This window comes from Megascapheus bottae, chromosome 1 (assembly GCF_031878675.1).
Source record: "Megascapheus bottae isolate mThoBot1 chromosome 1, mThoBot2.hap1, whole genome shotgun sequence".
Lineage (NCBI taxonomy): Eukaryota > Metazoa > Chordata > Mammalia > Rodentia > Geomyidae > Megascapheus > Megascapheus bottae.
The window spans coordinates 100,446,834-100,468,500 of NC_143509.1; the positions used below are offsets into that span (position 1 = coordinate 100,446,834).

Genomic DNA, 21,667 nt, shown 5'->3' on the forward strand with positions numbered 1-21,667 from the left:
GGGCACTGTCCCTCAGCTCCTTTTTTTGAGGTAGAACTCTACCACTCTGTCCTTTTCTGTGATTATTCTGAGAGAAGAGTCTCACGGACTTTCCTGCCTGGGCTTGCTTTGAACCTTGCTCCTCAGATTTCAGTCTCCTGAGTAGGATTGTAGGTGTATGCCACTAGTACCCTGATGATCTCAGCTTTTGAGTAGGTAGGGTAGCATATATAAGCCACTGGTGCCCACGCTGAAACTTTCTGAATTATGTGTGAACTTTGAGTTATCAATCTCATAGCTTACATGTGTAAGTCTTGCTCCTCAGGAGACTGAGCTATGATAATCACAATTTGAAACCAGCCTATCCAGACAAATTCAAGAGACTCTTACCTCCAGTTAACCAGCAAAAGCCCAAAGTAGAGATGTGGTTCAAGTGGTAGAGCACCAACCTTGAGTGAAAAAGCTAATCAAGAGCAATGAGGCCCTGAGTTAAGCCCCAGCACAAAAAGAAAAATAAACATTGATTTTATCAAGTCTAAAAATCTTGAGAGAGGGGCCGGGAGTTTGGCCTAGTGGTTAAAGTGCTTGCCTAGCCTGCATGAAGATCCGGGTTCGATTCTTCGGTACCGCATACATAGAACAAAGCCAGAAGTGGTGCTGAGGCTCAAGTGGTAGAGCTCTAGCCTTGAGAAAGTCCAAGGACAGTGCTCAGGCCCTGAGCTCAAGCCCAGGACTGACAAAAAAAAAAAAAAAATCTTGAGAGACTAAAAATAGAAAAAGAGAGGTTATACATATAAAACAGTTATTCACATATATGATAGCTATTTTTTATTTAAAAGAATTTATTAGCATTGATTTTACATCGTATTTCAAATGACATGTTATGATAGCTATTTTTGAAACCCTATTTATTCATGTGGCACATTTTATAGGCCCATCCTATACATTCAGGATGGTTGGATATGCAGTGATTCAGCATGCTGTGGTAGCACTCCCAGCCAGATCATTAGTTACATTGTATTAAGGGAAATCTTCTCCAATGAAAACACAAGGCTATATGGATCTGTTTTCTTTCTTTCTTGGTAGTATTGGGATTTTAACTCAGAACCTAATGCTTATTAGACCAGCACTCAACCTCTGGAACATATTACCATTTGGCCCTTTTTCCTACCGTTATTTCCCAAATAGGGTCACAGGGTCTTATGTTTTTGCCTAGGTTGGCCCGATAACTGTAATCCTCCTAATATCTGCCATCAGGTAGCTGGAATTACAGATCTGTTTGCTCAGTCGAGAAAGAAATTAAAATTAAATCTATTCATGGAAGGTTACTAACTAGTTTTTTTGTTAATGTATGACCAAACTGTGTGTGTGCTTGCTCTCATGCTCTTTCTACCTCCCTTTCTTTTTTGTTATTGAACTGTTTTGTTCAAGGCTAGTGCTCTACCACAGCTTCATTTCTGTGTGTGTGTTTAATTGCAAATAAGAGTTTTGCAGCGCTTCTTTCTCAGATTTATCTTTGAACTGAGATCCTTGGATCTCAGCCTCTTGAGTAGCTAGAATTACAGAGGTGAGTCACCAGCAGCTAGCTGCTTTTTTTTTTTTGACCAAGCTGATCTCCTTTTAATTTTTTACTGTTGGAGTTTTATCACTACATAATTAAAATTCAAATTCAAATGATAATTTGTATTAATATGTGTATTCAAACAATAAAATGTTTCTCCATTTAAGGTAAAATAGTTTTATTTCATAGATTTTCTCTTTTTATTTAAACTTTTACTAATACTTTTTCCTATAATTCTCCTGATTATACTTAAGTACATGTTGGTAAGAATAGTTAAAGTTTCACGTATCCTTTTTTTTTCTATAGAGTTAAGGTTTGTTTCTCATCAGAGTGACAGTTTCTAAAATCAGATGGTGAACACTACATAGATAATTTGTTCTTATATGTCTTTTCTAGTTCCAACCAACCTATTTATTTATTTATTGAAGTGATGGTTGCTGTTTTCCATCTATATTGTTAAAATATCAATATACACTGTCTGTTGAATCTGAAAAACAAAGGAAGGCTCAGCACCCTGTAGAAATTCAAATGAATTACCCTTTCTTGTCATAGCCAATAGCATAAAGATGGGGAAGCATTGACTTTTTTTTTTTTTCCAGTCCTGGGCTTGAGCTCAGGGCCTGAGCACTGTCCTTGGACTTTCTCAAGGCTAGAGCTCTACCACTTGAGCCTCAGCACCACTTCCGGCTTTTTTCTATATATGTGGTACTGAGGAATCGAACCCGGGTCTTCATGCATGTTTGGCAAGCACTTTAACCACTAGGCCAAACTCCGGGCCTGGAAGCATTGACTTTTAATTTCCATTTTAAGGATATAGGATTTTCTAGGGAAAATATGAATAATAAAAAATAATTGGGGGGGGGGAAGGAATGTAGCTTAATGGTAGACTGCTCACCTAGCATGCATGAAGCCCTGGGTTTGATTCCCCTGTATTACATACTCTGAAAAAAATTCAGATGTAGCACTGTGACTCAAGTGGCAGAGCACTAGCCTTGAGCAAAAAATGTCCAAGGACAGTGCCCACGCCCTGAGTTCAAGCCCCAGGATTGACAAAAAAAAATTGGTATTATCATGTATGGAATAGTATTGATGAATTTAGCATCTTAAATTTTATTCTTAAAAGGCATAGGTTTGGACCACTGAAACAGAATTTTAATTTATTTTTGCAGGATTTTGCTAACATAATGAAAATGCTAAGAAGCTTAATTCAAGATGGTTACACAGCCTTACTGGAGCAGCGCTGCCGCAGTGCCGCACAGGCCTTTACAGAGTTGCTAAATGGTCTAGATCCTCAAAAAATAAAGGTAAAGTGGTGCTTCCTAACTTTTTCATCAGTGCTAATGCTTTTGGGTGAGTTTAGAAGACCAATGAGCTTTCACTTTGTGTGTGTGTGTGTGTGTGTGTGTGTGTGTGTGTGTGTGTGTAAATTAGACATAGTGTTTTAACTACTTTATAATAACTATTTTCTAGTTCTGTTAGATCCTGAAAGCAATAATAATTAGCAACATGTTATTACACTGTTTTGCTGTTGTGTCTAGAAAGCAGATAAAATTAAGCAGAATAATGTTCTCACTTTTTCTTTTACTGTGTGATAATGTATAGAGTGGTTACAGTTATATTCGTCACGTAGTTGGCACATTACTTCTTGCACACTGATACCCCTTCTCATGTTTTTATCCCCATTTCCCTCCATCCACCCCCTCCCTATGCTCCCATTTTTAACTAAAGCATTTTTATTGACAGCAATTAAACCTGGCTATGATCAACTATGTATTAGTAGTCTATGGACTTGCCATTTCTCTTCTTGGAATTGGACAACCTGAGGTAAGATTTTTCTTTACAGGTTAAAAAGTAATTAAAATGGGACAGTGATTTTAGAAGCTATATACAAAGTGTTTTGGCTCCTCTATATTTTTCTGAAAATCTGAAATACCTAAGTTAAACTAGTTTATGTGTTTTTAGGTTTTTGGGGGTTTTTTTTGGTGGGTCATGGGGCTTGAACTAGGCCTGGGCTCTTCAGCTCAAGGCTACTGCCCTACCCTTGAGCCAAGCCCCACTTCCTATTTTCTAGAGGTTAATTGGAGATAAGACTCTCAGGTTCTTTTGTGCCTGGGCTGGCTTTGAACCTTGATCTTCAGCCTCCTGAGAAGCTTTTGATTCTGCTTTTTTGTTTGATCATTTGGATTTTTTTTTTTTTGCCAGTCCTGGGGCTCGAACTCAGGGCCTGGGCACTTTCCTTGGACAGTTTTTGCTTAAGGCTAGTGCTCTGCCATTTGAGCCACAGTACCACTTCTGCCTTTTTCTGTGTATGTGGTACCGAGGAATCAAACCTAGGGTTTCATGTGTGCTAGGCAATCACTCTACCACTAAGCCACGCTCCTGGGCTGTATGTATGTATGTATTTATTTATTTATTTATTTTAAGATAGAGTGTGTTACGTAGTCTGGATTGCTGACTGTCCTACCTCAATTCTCAGGTGCTGGAATAGTATGTAGGTTATTTTTTAAAATTTTACTTCATTATTACACAGGATTAATTTACATGAATCAGGTAATGAGCACATTTTCTTTCATGCAGTGTCATCTGTTCGTCTTTCTCTCCTACCCACAAATTGTATATAGCTCACTTTCTTCACTGTCCAATGAACTCCACTGCTACACGTTGTCACCTCTCTGCTACCCTCCCAAAGATATACATGTGAATACACCACATATAAGAAAAGAAGGCAGAATCAGGAGGTTTTGTTCTAGTACTCAGAAGAAACAAAGCAGTTTGAAACATAGCAGGATGCTGTCTCAACAGAAATAGTAGTAGAGAAAGATTTTGTTTGCCTTTCCTAGTGAAGAAAAGTCTGTGTTAAGCAATTGATGGGAAATCTGCCTGTCATATAAAAAAAAAATAAAGATCTTTAGAATTATAAATGTTGAAGAAAAGGGAAAGTGGGAAACATAAATTTTGTGATCTCACTGTGTAAAAATTTGTACAGAGCTGGATAGGCTCATTCCTATAATCCTAGCTACTCAGGAGGCTGAGATCTGAGGATCACACTTCAAAGCCAGCCCAGGCAGATTTGTGAAATTATCTCCAATTAACTACTAATGACCCAGAAGTGGAGCTGCGGCTCAAGAGGTAGAACACTAAGCCAGGCATGATAGCTCACGCCTCTTAAGTATAGCCACCCGGGAGGCTAAAATCTGAGGACCTGGTTCAAAGGCAGCCCGGCACTAATGTCCATGAGACTATTATCTCCAATTAACTACAGAAAACCAGAAGTGGTTCTGTGGCTCAAGGGATAGGGTGGTCGCTGTGAGCTGAAGAGTTCAGGGACAGTGCCCTGGCCCAGAGTTCAAGTCCCACAACAGACCAAAAAAAAAAAAATAAGAGGTAGAGCACTAACCTTGACCAGAAAATCTCAGGGACAGCACCCAGGCCCTGAGTTCAAGCCCTATGACTGGCATAAAACAACAAATTATACAGAACAGTATTATTTTAGGATTTTCTAACGTATATCATAAATGTAAATGTCACTAGCCAGATAGATGCTGGTGACTCACACCTGTAATTCTAACTGCTCAGGAAGCTGAGATCTGAGGATTGTGGTTGGAAACCAGCCCAGGCAAGAAAGTCCAAGAGATTCTTTATCTCCAATTAATTACCAAAAATCCAGAAATAGACCTGTGGCTCAAGTAATAGAGCATTGGCTTTATGCTAAAAAGCTCAGATACAGTGTCCAGGCCCAAATTCAAGCCTAGGACTGGCACCAAAGAAAAGAAAAGAAAAAATCATGGATTATTTCTGCATCAGATTTTAGATATTAAGTTGCATTTACTGAAAGAAGTTTGGCCTGGGCCTGGGTTAGAAAGGAAACTGTGTTAGGCTGGAGAGATAAGTTTGTGTTAGGCTGTTTGGTATGGGGGCAGGGGAAGTGAAAATGATCTTTCTATTGTCTCTCAACCCTGGATCTGCATATGATCTGTTTATTAAATACAGTCTATGGTCTCCATTGGCTCACTCTTCTGAAATGTTTACTTATCTGTACTGTTTAGCTTTCTTTTTCATGATTTCTTGTTTTCTGTAAATGCTGTGATTTTATGATTATTTAAGTATAATATGCTTCATGCCCACTTGTACTCTACGCTTTGTTAGATGAAAGCTTAAACTCTAAATTGTCTAAGATCAGAGTTACCTTTCATGTTCCACTCCCTTCCAGGGCTCTATTTTTCCTAGAGTTCATTTTTATTATTCATGATGTAACATATAGGGTGTCTTAATACCTATCAGAATTTTGGAAACAACTTTATAATTTTAATTTGCATATTGACAGAATAATAAATACTATATTTTACCCTATCAGAATTGAAGGAATAATTGTTGTATTTATAGTAGATTATAAAATCATGAAATTGATTTAAATAAACACAAAAAATGGTAAATATGGTAAAACTGCCACATTTGAAAGCTTTTCACCAGAGTAGTCCCTTAAGTTGTGTGTTTAAGCCAGCATAGTCCTAGTTGACAATTTAGAATGCCTCCTTTGGTACTGGCCTCAAAGCTGCTTACAAACATGTTTTGTTGTGATGTTTCCTTTTACATGCATAGCTGGGTTACTAGTTAGTACAACTAAATACTTTTGGGTTTCTTCCTAAATACGAAATTTATTAAAACAGATTTCCCATTGATGAAAATATTAAAGAGTATACTCTTTTAAGTTTTTCTTAAAGCTCAGGTTTTAAGGTAGAGCTTTTGTTTATTGTACACAACAAAAGTATGCAAAGGGTGGGGGAGACTTTGGAATACCAGTCTTTCTAAAGGAAACAGCACTTTCTCCAATGCACATTGTGGTGTATTTATAACCAAAGCCATCTTAAACAAAGAGGAAAAGGGCCGGGAATTTTGCCTAGTGGTAGAGTGCTTCCCTAGCATGCACAAAGACCTGGGTTCGATTTCTTGGTACCACATACATAGAAGAAGCCAGAAGTGGTGCTGAGGCTTAAGTGGTAGAGCTCTAGCCTTGAGAAAAATCCGAGGACAGTGCTCAGGCCCTGAGCTTAAGCCCAGGACTGGCAAAAAAAAAAAAAAAAACAAACGCTGGGGTGTGTGTGTGGTAATCGTAGCTACTCAGGAGGCTGAGATCTGAAGATCAAGGTTCAAAGCCAGCCTGTGCACAAAAGAACCTAAGACTCTTATCTCCAATTAACATTCTGGAAAAAGGGGAAGTGGGGCTTGGAGTAGGTTAGCCTTGAGCTGAAGAGCTCAGGAACAATGCCCAGGCCTAGGGGTAGGGTAGTAGCCTTGGGCTGAAGAACTCAGGGACAGCGCCCAGACCCAGAGTTCAAGCCCCACGACTGACAAAAGAAGAAAAAAAAAAAGGAAATAACACACCAATTCCTATCATTGAGTATTGACACTAGTAAATTTGTCTCCATATGATTACCTGAGTAGCAACATGGTAAAAAATTTATATAGTTTCTAAGAAACCAAAACAAAAAAGGTATAATTTTGTCATAGGAATTTTGATAGTTTTTTAAACATTATATATATATATATATAGTATATATAAAGAATTTTTCAAATAAAACCTATCCCAGTAATTTTTCTGTATATAAGTGATCATTGTTCTCATTTCTATTAAAGGAATTATCTGAGGCTGAAAACCAGTTTAAGAGGATTATTGAACACTATCCCAATGAAGGACTTGATTGTTTGGCCTACTGTGGGATTGGGAAAGTATATTTGAAAAAAAACAGGTTAGTAGAAAACATACTACACTTGAGGCTGATAACTCACTTGAAATCTAATGCAATGATGATCCCTTTTGCTGGAGTTATCTTTAATATTTTATGTGTGATGCAGTGTCATAATTTTTATTTACTTTGAGTAGTACTTTGTATTAATTAATAATCAAGGCTTATCGGTGTACCTTCTGGTGCTTTGTAATACAGACCTCACTGAGAAAATCAGTGGTAGAATTAGAAATGGCACTGTGGCTCAAGTAGTAGAGTGCTATCCTTGACCACAAAGAGGCTTGAGGACAGCGCCTAGGCCCAGTGTTCAAGCTCTGGACTGGCCAAAAAAAAAAAAAATTAACATGAATGATTTAACCTGAAGCATTTCATACCCTTCAGTAAGTATCCTCTATGAATGACTAGATTGATATAAAAGAACAGTTTAAATTTTTTTTTTTGTCCAGTCTTGGGCTTGAGCCCAGGGCCTGAGCCCTGTCCTTGGACTTTCTCAAGGCTAGAGCTATACCACTTGAGCCTCAGCACCACTTCCGGCTTTTTTCTATGTATGTGGTACCAAGGAATCGAACCCAGGTCTTTGTGCATGCTAGGGAAGCACTCTACCACTAGGCAAAACAAAAGAACAGTTTAAAAATTTAAATATAAGTTGGGCACTGGTAGCTCATGCCTGTAATCCTAGCTACCAAGTAGGCAGAGATCTAAAGATTGTAATTTATAGCTAGCCTAGGCCAACAGACCTGAGAGACTCTTATCTCCAATTAACCAGCAAAAAAAAAGAAAAGTAGAATGTGGCTTCAGTGGTAGAATACCAACCATCCTTGAGCAAAAAAGCCAAGTGAGAGCAGGAGTCCCTGAATTCAGACCCCAGTACTAATGCACACACACACACACACACACACACACACACACACACACACACACAATTATGAATGACATACGGAGATACCAGCCCTTTGGTTCCATCATTGTGGGTAATAGAGATTGGATGATTATAAATGGTATTTTCAGATTCATTTGGAGCCAAGTTAATTGATGTACTATCCAAAAACAAACTGAAAGCAAAATAACTGTGACTATGAGTTCAACCTGTGTATTCTCCAAGTGTAATTTCCTAATAAATAGCTATTTCTTTAGAAAGAAAAATACGAAAAAGAGTTACATCCAGTTTTGATGACATCATGAAGCCAGACATGGCAGCTCATGTCTATAATCCTAGCTACTCAGGAGGCTGAAATCATGTTCAAGGCCAACCCAAGCAGAAAAATCCATGAGTCTCTTTATCTACAGTTAACTAGCAAAATACTAGAGACAGTGCTCCTATAGTTGAGTGCCAGATGAGCATGCTAAATGCCTTTAATTCAAGCCCTCCCAACCCAAAACAAATCCAAACCAAAGTTTTTATGAGTTAGACAAAAAAACCTATTATCTCTCGGGAAGAGGCTCAAATGGATAGCACTAGCCTTGAACAGAAATAACTCGGGCAGTGCTCAAGCCCTGAGTTCAGGCCCTAGTACTGGTAAAAACAAAAACCTATTACCTAAGCTTTTTTTGGAATTTTAACTCAGTCTAATATGTAGTTGTTGGCCCAGTGCCTCCTGTCTGTTTTATTTCCAATTTGTTCATGTGGCCCTCAGAGAACAGGATTTTGTTGTATACTTTAAAATATCTATTCTGGCCACTTGTATCCCATAATGGTAGGTGTATTTGGCTAATTTATTTAAATAAATAATTGTCAACTAATTGGCCGTTATTCACAATTTGAATTATTTCTGAATTTTCATCTAATTTTCAACTGTGCTTAGAATTTCCATTATGGGTTCTAAGATTAAAGAACTTTTATTTTGTGAAATTACTGTCTACCTATGATGAATTATATTAAGGACGGGGTACATCGTCATTATGAATGGCAAATAATGTTTTCAAAATCCAGTGTAAATTGTTTTGGACATACCTTTTTAATGCCATGATGATAAGCAAGTGACACTGGGATTATGGTAAACTGAGAAGTTTGTACCATTTTGCAATTTACATTTTAATTTCTAAATAGCATGGTATTACTTATGTGTTTAAAATATACCTTTGGGGCATTCTAATGGGCATCTTATGCTCTAGAGTGTTGCTGTTAGAAACCATCTTACGGTGAATGTTGATCTAAATTTTCCGTACATAAATCTTTATACCTGTAGGCAGCAAATACATTTTTAAATTAGGAAATTTTTTTTAATTGGAGAAAACAAGAAATCATCTTTGTTCTCTGAAGAGCAGAAGAAAGACTTGATCAGTCCTTTAATCTAGTACTAGGTTTGTTTTTGTTTTTTCTTGTTGGCTCTGGGGCTTGAACTCCAGGCATGCATGCCATTGTCCCTGAGCCTCTTGGTGCTCAAGGCTAGTGCTCTACCACTTGAGCTACAGAGCAACTTCAGGTTTTTAAGTTGTTCATTGGATACAAGAGTCTCATGGACTTTCTTGCCTGGGCAGGCTTTACACCTTGATCCTCAGATCTCAGCCTCCTGAGTAGTTTGGATTATAGGGTGAGCCACTGGCGCCCAACTCTGGGTATTCTTTAGTGAATCGAATTCTTGAAACTGCTAAGAGGTCCCACCCAGGCCTACCTTATCATAATAAAAGCAGAGCCCAGAAGAATTGTGTTTTGTTTATATTGCTATTGTTGCTAATAGCAGCAATGCCCTAGTGATATTTTTAAATGTATTATACCTTGAATATTTCTGTCTTGTCATTTATCTTTCTAGTAAGGTTGAGACCTTGATAACTTCTGCGTTGAATGGAAAGATGTCACATCTTTCTGAACTGTTTTTAAAATTATGATTTTAGATTTCTAGAAGCCCTCAATCATTTTGAAAAAGCAAAAACTTTGATTTGTCGTCTTCCTGGTGTGCTAACTTGGCCCACAAGTAATGTGATAATTGAAGAGTCTCATCCAGAGAAAATAAAGGTAACCATTCACTTCTTCAAGTATTCTTACTAGCTCAGAAACTGAAGACAAAGGTAGCAGTACTCCACAGAGCCTGAAACAACACTCATAATGACTGATGAAAATCACTGGCAGCTCCTATGTACCAGTCTCATACCGTCCAAGCCTGAGACTTGGCTGCTGTGATCCCTTCCTATTGTAAGACAAGGGCATCGAGTTGAGGGAAGTCAAGTTATGAGCTCCAGGGTAAATGGCATGGCAGTGATGGAGGTGGAACTAGAGTCCAGACATTGTTACTTCAGCGTGTGCATTACTAAGCAGTGTGCTGGTTGTACTTAGAGGAAGGTACAGTGCTGTTGTGTTTTTTTTTTTTTTTTTTTTTTTTTTTTTTGCCGGTCCTCGGCTTGAGCTCAGGGCCTGAGCACTGTCCTTGGACTTTCTCAAGGCCAGAGCTCTACCATTTGAGCCTCAGCACCAGTTCCGGCTTTTTTCTATGTATGTGGTAACGAGGAATTGAACCCAGGTCTTCATGCATGCTAGGCAACCACTCTACCACTAGGCCAAACTCCAGGCCCCAAACACTGTTGTTTTATTTTGGTCATTATAGTTTCTGAGATAGTACTTGAAGACTCAAAGTATGAACTTGGTATCATGTTCAGAGCTACTAGATTTTTTTTTTTTACTAGTTTTAGAAAAACTAAATCATGTGTTAGGTCTTTACTTGTAATGAACTCACAAATCTACAGAACTTAATTTTGACCAAATATTTTAAAATCACAAGGGTCAGCTTTTACAACTCAATAGAAAGAAGGTAAATAATTAAAAACAAAGGATCTACAAAGACATTTCTGTAATGAAAATTTAGAGAGCCAGGAGTTTAGCCTAATGGTAGAGTGCTTGCCTAGTATAAGCCCTGGGTTTGATTCCTTAATACTACATACACAGAAAAAGCCAGAAGTGGCACTGTGGCTCATGTGGTAGAGCTCTAGCCTTGAGAAAGCCCAAGGACAGTGCTCAGGCTCTGAGTTCAAAGCCCAGTACTGGCAAAAAATAGAAAACTAGACCAGATTTTTATTCTTTTCTGAAATTCTAAAAGAGAGTTTTCAATCCTCTGGACACTTTTCTGTACCAGCATTCTTTTTAAAGACTTAGCTTGGCGCTTGTGGCTCATGCCTGTAATCCTAGCTACTCTGAAGATTGAGATCTGGTGATCAAAGTTTGAAGCCAGGCCGGGCAGGAAAATCAGTGAGACTCTTATCTCTAATTAATCACAGAAAAAGACAAAAGTGGTACACTATCTCAAGTGGTAAAGTGCTAGCTTGAGCAAAAGAAGCTTAGGGATAGCACTTAGGCCAGAGTTCAAAGCCTATACCTGCAGGAAGAGTGAGGGGGCGGGAAATGACTTTATAAGTTATATATAGTTTATTCTTAATCACTTTTGTGTCTGTCATTCAAAGCCTTGAACTCAGCCTAGGTACTGCCTTAAGCTGTTTGCTTAAGGCTAGCACTCTGCCATTTGAGCCACAGTTTCAATTCCAGTTGGTTGATAAGAGTCTAAAGGACTTTTCTGCCTGAGCTGGCTTTGAACTCTGTTCTTCATATCTCAACCTCCTGAGTAGCTAAGGTTACAGGCATGAGAAACCAGTGACTAGATAGGTTTAGTTATTCTTACACTGAAAATATTTTTCTGTTAGAGATTATTAAAACCATTTTTATTAGCAGTATTCTCATAAAATTTTATTTTAGATGCTGTTGGAGAAGTTTGTTGAAGAATGTAGATTTCCTCCTGTGCCAGATGCAGTTTGTTGCTATCAGAAGTGCCATGGTTATTCTAAAATCCAGATATACATAACTGATCCAGACTTCAAGGTAAACAGTGAGTGTACAATGAGCAAAATTGTGCTTTAAGATGTAAGGAAGGGTATGGGGCCGGGAGTTTGGCCTAGTGGTAGAGTGCTTGTTTAGCATGCACTAAGACCTAGATTTGATTCCTCATTACCACATACATAGAAAAAGCTGGAAATGGTGCTGTGGCTCAAGTGGTAGAGCTCTAGCCTTGAGAAAGTCCAGGGACAGTGCTCAGACCCTGAGCTCAAAGCCCAAGACTGGTAAAAGAAAAAAAAAAAAGATGCAGGCCGGGAACAGGGCCTAGTGATAGAGTGCCCTGCGTTCACTTCCTCTGTACCACATTCACAGAAAAAGTTGGAAGTGGTGCTGTGGCACAAGTGGTAGAGCACTAGCCTTGAGAAAGCTCACGGACAGTGCTCATGCCCTGGGTTCAAGCCCCAGGACTGGCAACAACAACAAGCAAAAAAAGATGTAAGGGTAAGTTCTAGACTTAGAGGCACCCATGTCCTGTGGCTCACTAGCAGTTTTATATTCCTTGCCCTGGACTTAACATCTCACATGGAGATCATGGAGATGTGGAACCAGTGGGGCAGTGAGTGACCCCAAAAGTCCTTCCTTGAGACAAAGTCTGGCACTTGAATTAATGGTTTAAGACACTACTTTATCAGAAGTGATGCTATGGCTCAAGTGGAGGAAGACAGTAGTTTAACCATGAAACTGATAGCTGCCCCATATCTGTAGTTAATCAGATGAAGTAATGTTTGTGTGATATGTGACACGTGGTAAAGGAGAGTGTACTATCTACTTTGTTCTGTATATCTGGGACTAAGCATTTGGGGTGCAGAAATATTATGCTTCTCTTAAAGAAATGTTTTACTAGTTATTTATGCAGACAAAATCAGCATCTCTTTGTCTCTTAGTATGTATACCATATAAGTGAATGTGTATAGAGCCATCTTTAAAATGTGAATTGTTTTTGAAACCCCAGGGTTTTATACGAATCAGCTGTTGCCAATACTGTAAAATAGAGTTTCACATGAACTGCTGGAAGAAGTTAAAAACAACCACCTTTAATGATAAAATTGACAAGGTAAGACATAAAGAGATCTTTGGATATTTTACTATGTTAATTGGTTCTTCATTTTATTTTCCTCTAAAAATCTTCAAAAACATCTTACAAAAATATAAATTACTTTACAAGCATTCTCAATAGATTTAGGAAAATTTTAATTACACCTTTAGGAATTAAAATCAAAACACTTGTTTTGGCAGTGCTGTGGTTTGTGCCCTTCTGTGCTTTCTGGATAAAGTTTCACAGTTTTGCCTAAGACTGGTCTAAGACTGTAATCCTTCTATCTGTGTCTCCCACTTCACTGGTATTATAGGTACCTCATGTCATCACTCTTGGCTGAAGTAGTTGTCTTTTCTCCGCAGTCCCCTTCTAATTTTGTACTGCTTTGAACTTAGGACTTGAACTCGGGCTGGGCACTGTCCCTGAGCTTCTTTTGCTCAAGGCTAGCCCTCTACCATGTGAGCCACAGTGCCACTACTGGCTTTTTCTGTTTCTGTGGTACTGAAGAATCAAACTCAGGGCTTCATGCATGTTAGACAAGCACTCTTATCACTAAGCCACATTCCTAGCTTGTACTGATTTTCTTAAAGGCAGTGACCATAGAGGCCTTTCACTCATTGCTTAACTACCTGTTGTATTATGATTTTTAGGATCAACAATAAAAATATTAAATACATGACTTTAAAATATATATTTTAGGCTGGGCGCAGTGGTGCATGCCTATAATCTTAGCTACTCAGGAGACTGAGATCTGAGGATCGCAGTTCAAAGCCAGCCTGGGCACTAAAGACCCTAAGACTCTCATCTCCAATTAACCCTAGAAAACAGTAAATGGTGCTCAAGGACAGGGCAGTAGCCTTGAGCTAAAGAGTGCAGGGGCAACAGGCAGGCCCAGAGTTTCAGTCCTATGACCAACAACAGCAACAAAAAACCACACACACATTTTAGGGCTGGTAGAGTGGTAGAGTCTTCCCTAGCATGCACAAAGACCTGGGTTCAGTTCCTTGACACCACATACATAGGAAAAAAGCCGGAAATGGTGCTATGGCTCAAATGGTAGAGCACTAGCCTTGAGAGCTTAGGCCCTGAGTTCAAGCCTCAGGACTGGCCAAAAAACCCCAAAAAACAACATTTGTTGTACCCGAATTCCTAGAACCCCGAAAAGACCACCAGAGGCCACAGTCAAAGCTAAAAAGCAAGGATCGTTTATTACGAGTCTAGACTCGGACCTCTGCGTACCCGTAGCCAGCAACGCTAAGAGGCCCTGAAAAAGAATTTTACACAGCTTTTATAGGGGAATTCCATTGTTACAATCACCTGATTGGCTATTTGGTAGCTCAAACCACTGGTCCCTTTAAGATTAATCAGAGCTCAGGTGTCTAACCACTGAGGATCAAGCCATTGCCACCTGAGATTCATGGCACAATCTTGGCACAACAATTTTAGAAGTAACACTATGGCTCAGTGGTAGAGCTCAGGGACAGCACCCAGGACGAGTTCAAGCCCCACCTAATAAAATAAAATACACGTTTTAAATAATAAAATTTTAGACAGTTTTTTTTAATCACTAGAAAAACACCAGTATAGTCAAATTTTTTTATTTTCTACCAGAATTTTTAAGATAAGGGCCGGGAACGTGGCCTAGTGGTAGCGTACTTGCCTAGCATGCACAAAGCCCTGGAAAAACATACACAGAAAAAGCTACAAGTGGTGCTGTGGCTCAAGTGGCAGAGTGCCAGCCTTGAACAAAAAGTGTCCAAGGACAGTGCCTGGGCCCTGAGCTCAAGCCCCAAGACTGGCAAAAAAAAGAATTTTATAAGATAAAATGAACTAAGAAATCAACTTTAATCTTATACTTTCTTATGGTGAGTTTTCTTCTTATACGAAATGCCTTTAGAAACTGTAGTAACATACTTAATGCTATTTGTGTGAAAAATATATGAAACAAAATTGGAAATGTCCAAAACCACTAAGCAGACAAGAGAAACTGACAAGGATTCCAGCTTAAACTGGAATTCATAAATTGATTCATAATATTTAAAATACTGCTCTACACGAACAGTATAGAACATTGGAAATCAGCTTCCAAGTAATATGACAGTTTGACATCACTTGTATTGTATTCTATGTTCATTTGTATGTCACCTATGACCTGAGAATGTATTTCATGGCAGCCCACCTTGCATGGACAGGACCATGGTTTTTCCTCCACCCACACATACACACCTGGAGATGTAGTCTCCCTCTGGAGCGCTGACAGTCGTGTGGGAGTGAACAGTACTTCAAAGCTCCCCTAAAGGGTGTTCTGTGCAGTATTTTGATTGTTAAAATGATTAGATACACCCTCTAGGTGATCCTAGCAACTCAGGAGACTGAGATATGAGGATAATGGTTCAAAGTATAATGATTCAAAGCCAGTCTTGGTAGGAAAGTCCATGAGACTCTAATGAACCACCAGAAAACTGAAAGTGGAGCTGTGGTTCAAAGTAATAAAGTGCTAGCCTTGAGCAAAAGAGCTCAGGGATACCACTCAAGCTCTCAGTTCAAGCCTCATACTTAAAAAAGAAAAAAGTGTACACATGTAGATTTTTCTACTCTACACATAACATTCTCTTTCAATTAAAATAGGATTTTCTGCAAGGCATCTGTCTTACACCTGACTGTAAAGGAACCATCTCTAAAATTATCATCTTCAACAGTGGTGGTCAAGTAAAATGTGAAGTAAGTATTTATTAATGTGGAAACTTTATTGAGTGATAACAAAATGTTTACATGATGTAAATTTTCAGAAGTTGTGTAATTTGGATCTTGTCTTTTCCACCTCAAAAAAAAAAAAAAAAAACTGTTGGGGCGGGGAGTTTCACCTAGTGGTAGGGTGCTTGCCTAGCATGCATGAAGACTTGGCTTCAGTTCCTCGGTACCACATATATGAAAAAAAGCTGGAAGTGGTGCTGAGGCTCAAATGGTAGAGCTCTAGCCTTGAGAAAGTCCAAGGACAGTGCTCAGCTCTGAGCTCAAGCCCAGGACTGGCAAAACAAAACAATAAAAAACCTGTTAGGTTGTTTAAGAAAATTCAGGAAGCTGATCGCGATGGCTTACACCTGTAATCCTAGCTACTCAGGAGGCTGAGATCTGAGGATTGCAGTTCAAAGTTAGCTCGGGCACAAAAGGACCTGAGGCTCTTATCACCAGTTATCCCCTAGAAAACAAGAAGTGGGGCTTGGCTCAAGGGTAGGGTGGTAGCCTTAAGGTGAAGAGCGCAGGGACAATTCCCAGGCCTAGGGATAGTGTGGTAGCTTTGAGCTGAAGAGCTCAGGGACAGTTCCCCAGCTGAATTCAAGCCCCCATCACCCAAGCAAAAAAAAAAAGAGGGGGGGAGGAGAGAGAGAGAGAAAAGAAAAGAAAATACAGAAAACATAGTGGGGTGTAGTAGCTCATACCTGTAATCCTAGCTACTCAGGAGGCTGAGATCTGAGGATTGAGATTCAAAGCCAGCTCTGGCATTAAGACCCTGAGACTCGACTCTTACCTCTAGTTAACCTCTAGAAAATGGGAAGTAGGGCTGTGGCTCAAGGGTGGGTGCTAGCCTTGAGCTGAAGAGCTCAGGGACAGGGCCAAGGCCCAGAGTTCAGGGTCCATGACCCATTAAAAAAAAAAAAAGAAAATAAAGGAAACATTACGTTGCACATTGTACTGAAGTATTATTACTTTCTTTTATTTCCTAATAAGAGAACCTATTTGCATTTCAGTTTTACTGTTTTTACTTTCTTAAAAATTTTTCTTAACCTTTAATAAGAGGAAAGAGACTTTTTACATTTCAGGTTTATTATTTTTACTCTTGATAATTTTTTCTTAATCCTCTGTATACTTAGGAATCAGTGGAGTTGGGGTTTTCTTAGGGTGGAGGTACTTTTACTTCTGGGTGACAGAAGTATGTAATTGTAACCATATTTATAGATATTGGATCTTCAGCTTTTAATTTTTAAAAACATCTTCCTAAAGTGTATCTACTCTTGTTCCTCTTTTCAGTATATTATTTGTTAAAGCTTTCTGGGCTTTTGTCTTTGTCAGAACATCATCACTGTTGTCTATCAGACTGAGCATTGTGTGTATTCCTGAAATACTTGTTACTTGTGGTTTTGTGCTTTATGTCATATGAGTATGAGACAAATTTTGGATGTCTTTGTTTTATTTGAAGTTTGAACACAAGGTCATTAAAGAAAAGGTTCCTCCAAGACCTATTCTGAAACAGAAATGTTCTAGGTAAGATATTTTTTTTTTACAATAGTAGTTGTATGATGTCTCTTTGAATATAATGCTATTAAAAATGTACATTTGGGGCCGGGAGTTTAGCCTAGTGGTAGCGTGCTTGCCTAGCATGCATGAAGACTCAGGTTCGATTCCTTGGTACCACATACATAGGGGGAAAAAAAAGCCGGAAGTGGTGCTGAAGCTCAAGTGATAGAGCTCTAGTCTTGAGAAAAATCCAAGGACAGTGCTCAGGCCTTGAGCTTAAGCCCAGGACTGGCAAAAAAAAAAAGAAAAAATACATTTCAGGGCTGGGAGCATAGCCTATTGGTAGACTGCTCATCTAGTATTCACGAAGCCTTGGGTTTGATTCCTCAGTACCACATACTCAGAAAAGCCAGAAGTGGTGCTGTGGTTCAAGTGATAGAGCACTAGCCTTGAGCCAAAAGTCCAAGAAGAGTGTCCAGGCTTTGAGATCAAGCCCCAGGATTGGAAAGAAAATGTACATTTATAAATTATATTGTTTTTATAATTAATTGTATACACTTATATCCACATAAATGTTTTAAATGAGTTTTATGAATATTGAATGCTGGAATAAAAAAATTTGGTTCAGAGTCATTATTTAGTTGTTGAATTTATAATTAATATTATGGCACTTCATGTTTTGAGTAATATATTTGACATTGAGGGAAAATTACATATTTATCTTTCAGTTGTTTGAACTTTAACTGAACTTTAAGGTAACTTTTTTTTTTTTGTGGGTCATGGAGCTTGAGCTTGGCCTGGGAGTTGTTCCTAAGCTTTTCAGCTCAAGGCTACCACCCTACCCTAGAGCCAAGCCCTAGTTCCCATTTTCTAGAGGTTAGTTGGAGATAAGAGTCTCAGGTCCTTTTGTGCCCGGGCTGGCTTTGAACCTTGATCCTCAGATCTCAGCCTCCTGAGTAGCTAGGATTACAGGTGTGAGCCACCATGCCGGCAACTTTTTTTCTATTCTTTTCACAAATATTTTAAGCCATTGGCTGTCTCATAGCTTGAGATAATCAATGTACTATCTAAAGTATTTACTCTGTATTTTTGTTCAGATCAAATAATTTCAATCTTTTTTGGTTTTGGTCCTGCTTCTTATTTTGGGGGTTATTTTGTGTTTGATTCTGTTTTTGAGGTGAGAGTATCAATTGTGACCAAGCAAAAGAAAATGCCAGAATTATTTGTTGGAAAGAATTCATAGCACTCTTATCAATCAAATCCCCATGCTGTGGGTTGTCATTAGGAAAATAGAGTTTTATTATGGAATCTTTTTAAAAATAAAATTTACACATGTTATCTTACAGAGTAATTTGTTCCGTTCCTATGTATCTGATGTTGTAATTTATATACATGGAAATAACATCTATGCAATTTGTACATTATATGTTTAATTAGAGGTCACTTAATCATTGAGATTTTTGTTTTCATGAAACAAGTATCTTTTGTTGAACAGAAAATGTCAGATTCTAACTAAAAAGGAAAATGTCTAACCTGTTGCTTGGAGAATGATTTCTCCAAGCAGAGAAAAACAGTTAGTTGAACTTACTGTGTCAGATAAATTACCACTAATTATAAATATTTATCAGCCTAGAGAAGCTAAGATTGAAAGAAGACAAGAAATTGAAGAGAAAGATCCAAAAACAAGAGGCAAAGAAATTAGCACAAGAAAGACTGGAAGAAGACTTAAGAGAAAGTAATCCACCTAAAAGTGAAGAGCAGAAAGGTATGTAAGTCCAAGGCATAAAACAGTGTGTACTTGTTGAAAAGTCTAGATATGAATATTCATCTTAGGAGCTCTTTGTTAATCAGTAGTAAACTGAAATGCAGATTTCTTTCAGTTTTCTGTTACTCTAAAGGAAACCAAGTAAGTTGGTACGATGAGCGTTCTTTTTATAAGCAGTACATATTACTATATGTGCTGTCTTTCTACCAACTCTAGGCAGACTGCTACTTCTCCAAAGTAAAACGGACATAATGTCTGACTTCTGTGTTGAGTATTTGACAGAGCATCATTCTACTGTCTGGATTTAATTTCCAACATGTTGAGCTGTTAGCTACTCGCTGTCTATGTTCAAATAAAGAGGCAGCTCATGGAAGATTTCATAAGAATTTATATCCCCTAGCCTTCTGGCTTGCTTATCTCTTCATTTCCTGATTAACAGGGCAATGTCCACAGGCAATTTTACTCTTCTCATGTACAAGTTGGCCAGTATGTTTTCAGTTTTAATTTGAAGTAAGTTTTCCCCATTTTCTATTATTGTGGGTAAGCTCCCAGAATGAAGTCTTTTCCCCTTCATTTTTCATTCCAACAGTGTTTCATAAATCAATCAATTTTCTTTATAGTGAAAAAGTTTTTAATGATTTTCTAACTTTGCCTTCAGTAGGACCAAATATATATTGAGACTGAGTTGGGGTGTGAAGGGAATAGGTTGCAGATGCTGCTTCATGAATGATAGCAAATGAAGGGCAAAAGGTACCCACTTTTTATAGGGGTTAAATGTGAACGTTCATGTTTTCTCAGAGGTATTGATTGGTAAATATATTCCTAATTTAATGAAAGAACTCATCTGGTAGGGTGCTAGCGTTGAGCTGAAGAGCTCAGGGACATCGCCCAGGCCCAGAGTTCAAGTTGCATGACCGACAAAAAAAAAAAAGGAAAGAAAGAACTAAAGAACTCATCTGTTGTGATTTATTATGTAATATTGTTTCTAAGTTTGAATTCTTGTCAGTTCTAAATTTGTTTTAATTGCCTTGTTTATTGTTCTTAGAAACCACAGACAATGTTCAGAATTGTCAGTTCCTTGATGACAGAATTCTTCAGTGCATAAAACAATATGCTGACAAGATTAAATCTGGTATATTGAATACTTCCAAGCTTCTCAAAGAATTGCTGTCATGGAAAGTTCTGAGCACAGAAGACTATACAACATGTTTTTCCAGCAGAAATTTTCTCAATGAAGCAGTAGACTATATAATTCGTCATTTGATTCAAGAAAAAAATAGAGTTAAAACAAGAATATTTCTCCATGTTTTGAGTGAACTTAAAGAAGTGGAGCCCAAATTAGCAACCTGGCTCCAGAAGCTTAATGGCTTTGGTAAGTCCTCTTAATACTCCAAAGAGATGCAGCTTAGAAAGAAGGGGTTCTGAATTCGTCTTCGTGTTCTTGTTTAATTATGTATGACTTTTTAAATGACAACTGTCCATTTATATTAACAAAAATATCATTCTATAATCCTAGCTACTTTTAGGCTGAGATCTGAGGATTCCAGTTCAAGCCAGCTTAGGGCAGAAAGGTTATGGGACTCTTATCTTTAATTAACCACCAAAAGGCCAGAAGTAGAACTGTAACTCAAGTATTAGAGTACCAACCTTGATGAAAAAGCTAAGGCCTAATCCCCATGTCCTAAGTTCAAGCTCCAGTACTGACACACACAGACACACACAAATACTACTACTCTCCCCCACATACACTTACATCTAACTTTTAGATTATTTTATATATAGGTAACAATGTTCTTTTTTAAAATTTATTGATTGATTACTTTTTGGATGATAATTTGCACCTGCTAGGCCAGTGCTCTACTGCTTTAGCTATGTATCTAGCCCTTTTTTGTATGTTATTTTTCTGGCAGGGTCTTGTATTTTTGTTGGTCTAGAACTTTAGTCATCTTAGCTTTAACTTCCCTGTACCTGAAAGTATACCAGTATACTCCACTTGCTGGTGGAGATAAAGTCTTGGTATTTTTGCTTCCGTTGGCCTTGAACTTCACTATTTCTGGTCTCTGTCTCATGAGTAGCTGGTATTACAGATGTGAGTCATTCATACCCAGGCCTCCCTAAGTTCTAAGAGACATTTGGCTGTAGAATTCTGGTATTCCAAAGATGTTGTTTAGTTTATTGGTAGAAACAAAGCAAGATGGCAACAATCTTGATGTGTTTAGAACACTAAATGCCTTTGCTTTGAACATTGATTTTCATGGGCTTCTGCCTTGGAAAATTACTCTTATGAGTTAAGATTGTTACTAGGTTTGTCTTGGTATGAAATGCATACAAAAAAGCATATTGGACAAGGTGTTGTGGCTCACGCCTGTAATCCTAGCTACTCAGGAGGCTGAGATCTGAGGATCACTCTTCAAAGCCAGCCTGCACAAAATACCATGAGGCTCTTATCTCCAATTAATCACTACAAAACAGGAGGTGGGGCTGTGGTGTGGCTCCAGGGGTAAGGCAGTAGCCTTGAGCTGAAGAGCTC

The 21,667-nt window shown here is 38.4% G+C and overlaps 1 protein-coding gene across 3 annotated transcripts in view; it reads left to right on the forward strand.

Annotated features, from left to right (window-relative positions):
- Ttc3 (tetratricopeptide repeat domain 3) overlaps positions 1–21,667 on the forward strand; it is a 116,372-nt gene that overhangs the window by 52,232 nt on the left and 42,473 nt on the right. For all 3 annotated transcript variants that reach the window (XM_090349244.1, XM_090349237.1, XM_090349233.1), the window contains 10 exons: positions 2,710–2,844; positions 3,284–3,364; positions 7,175–7,287; positions 10,117–10,237; positions 11,963–12,085; positions 13,053–13,154; positions 15,765–15,857; positions 17,335–17,399; positions 19,001–19,137; positions 20,183–20,509. In XM_090349244.1, the coding sequence (XP_090205370.1) occupies positions 2,710–2,844; positions 3,284–3,364; positions 7,175–7,287; positions 10,117–10,237; positions 11,963–12,085; positions 13,053–13,154; positions 15,765–15,857; positions 17,335–17,399; positions 19,001–19,137; positions 20,183–20,509 (1,297 nt within the window). The remainder of the gene's footprint in view (positions 1–2,709; positions 2,845–3,283; positions 3,365–7,174; positions 7,288–10,116; positions 10,238–11,962; positions 12,086–13,052; positions 13,155–15,764; positions 15,858–17,334; positions 17,400–19,000; positions 19,138–20,182; positions 20,510–21,667) is intronic.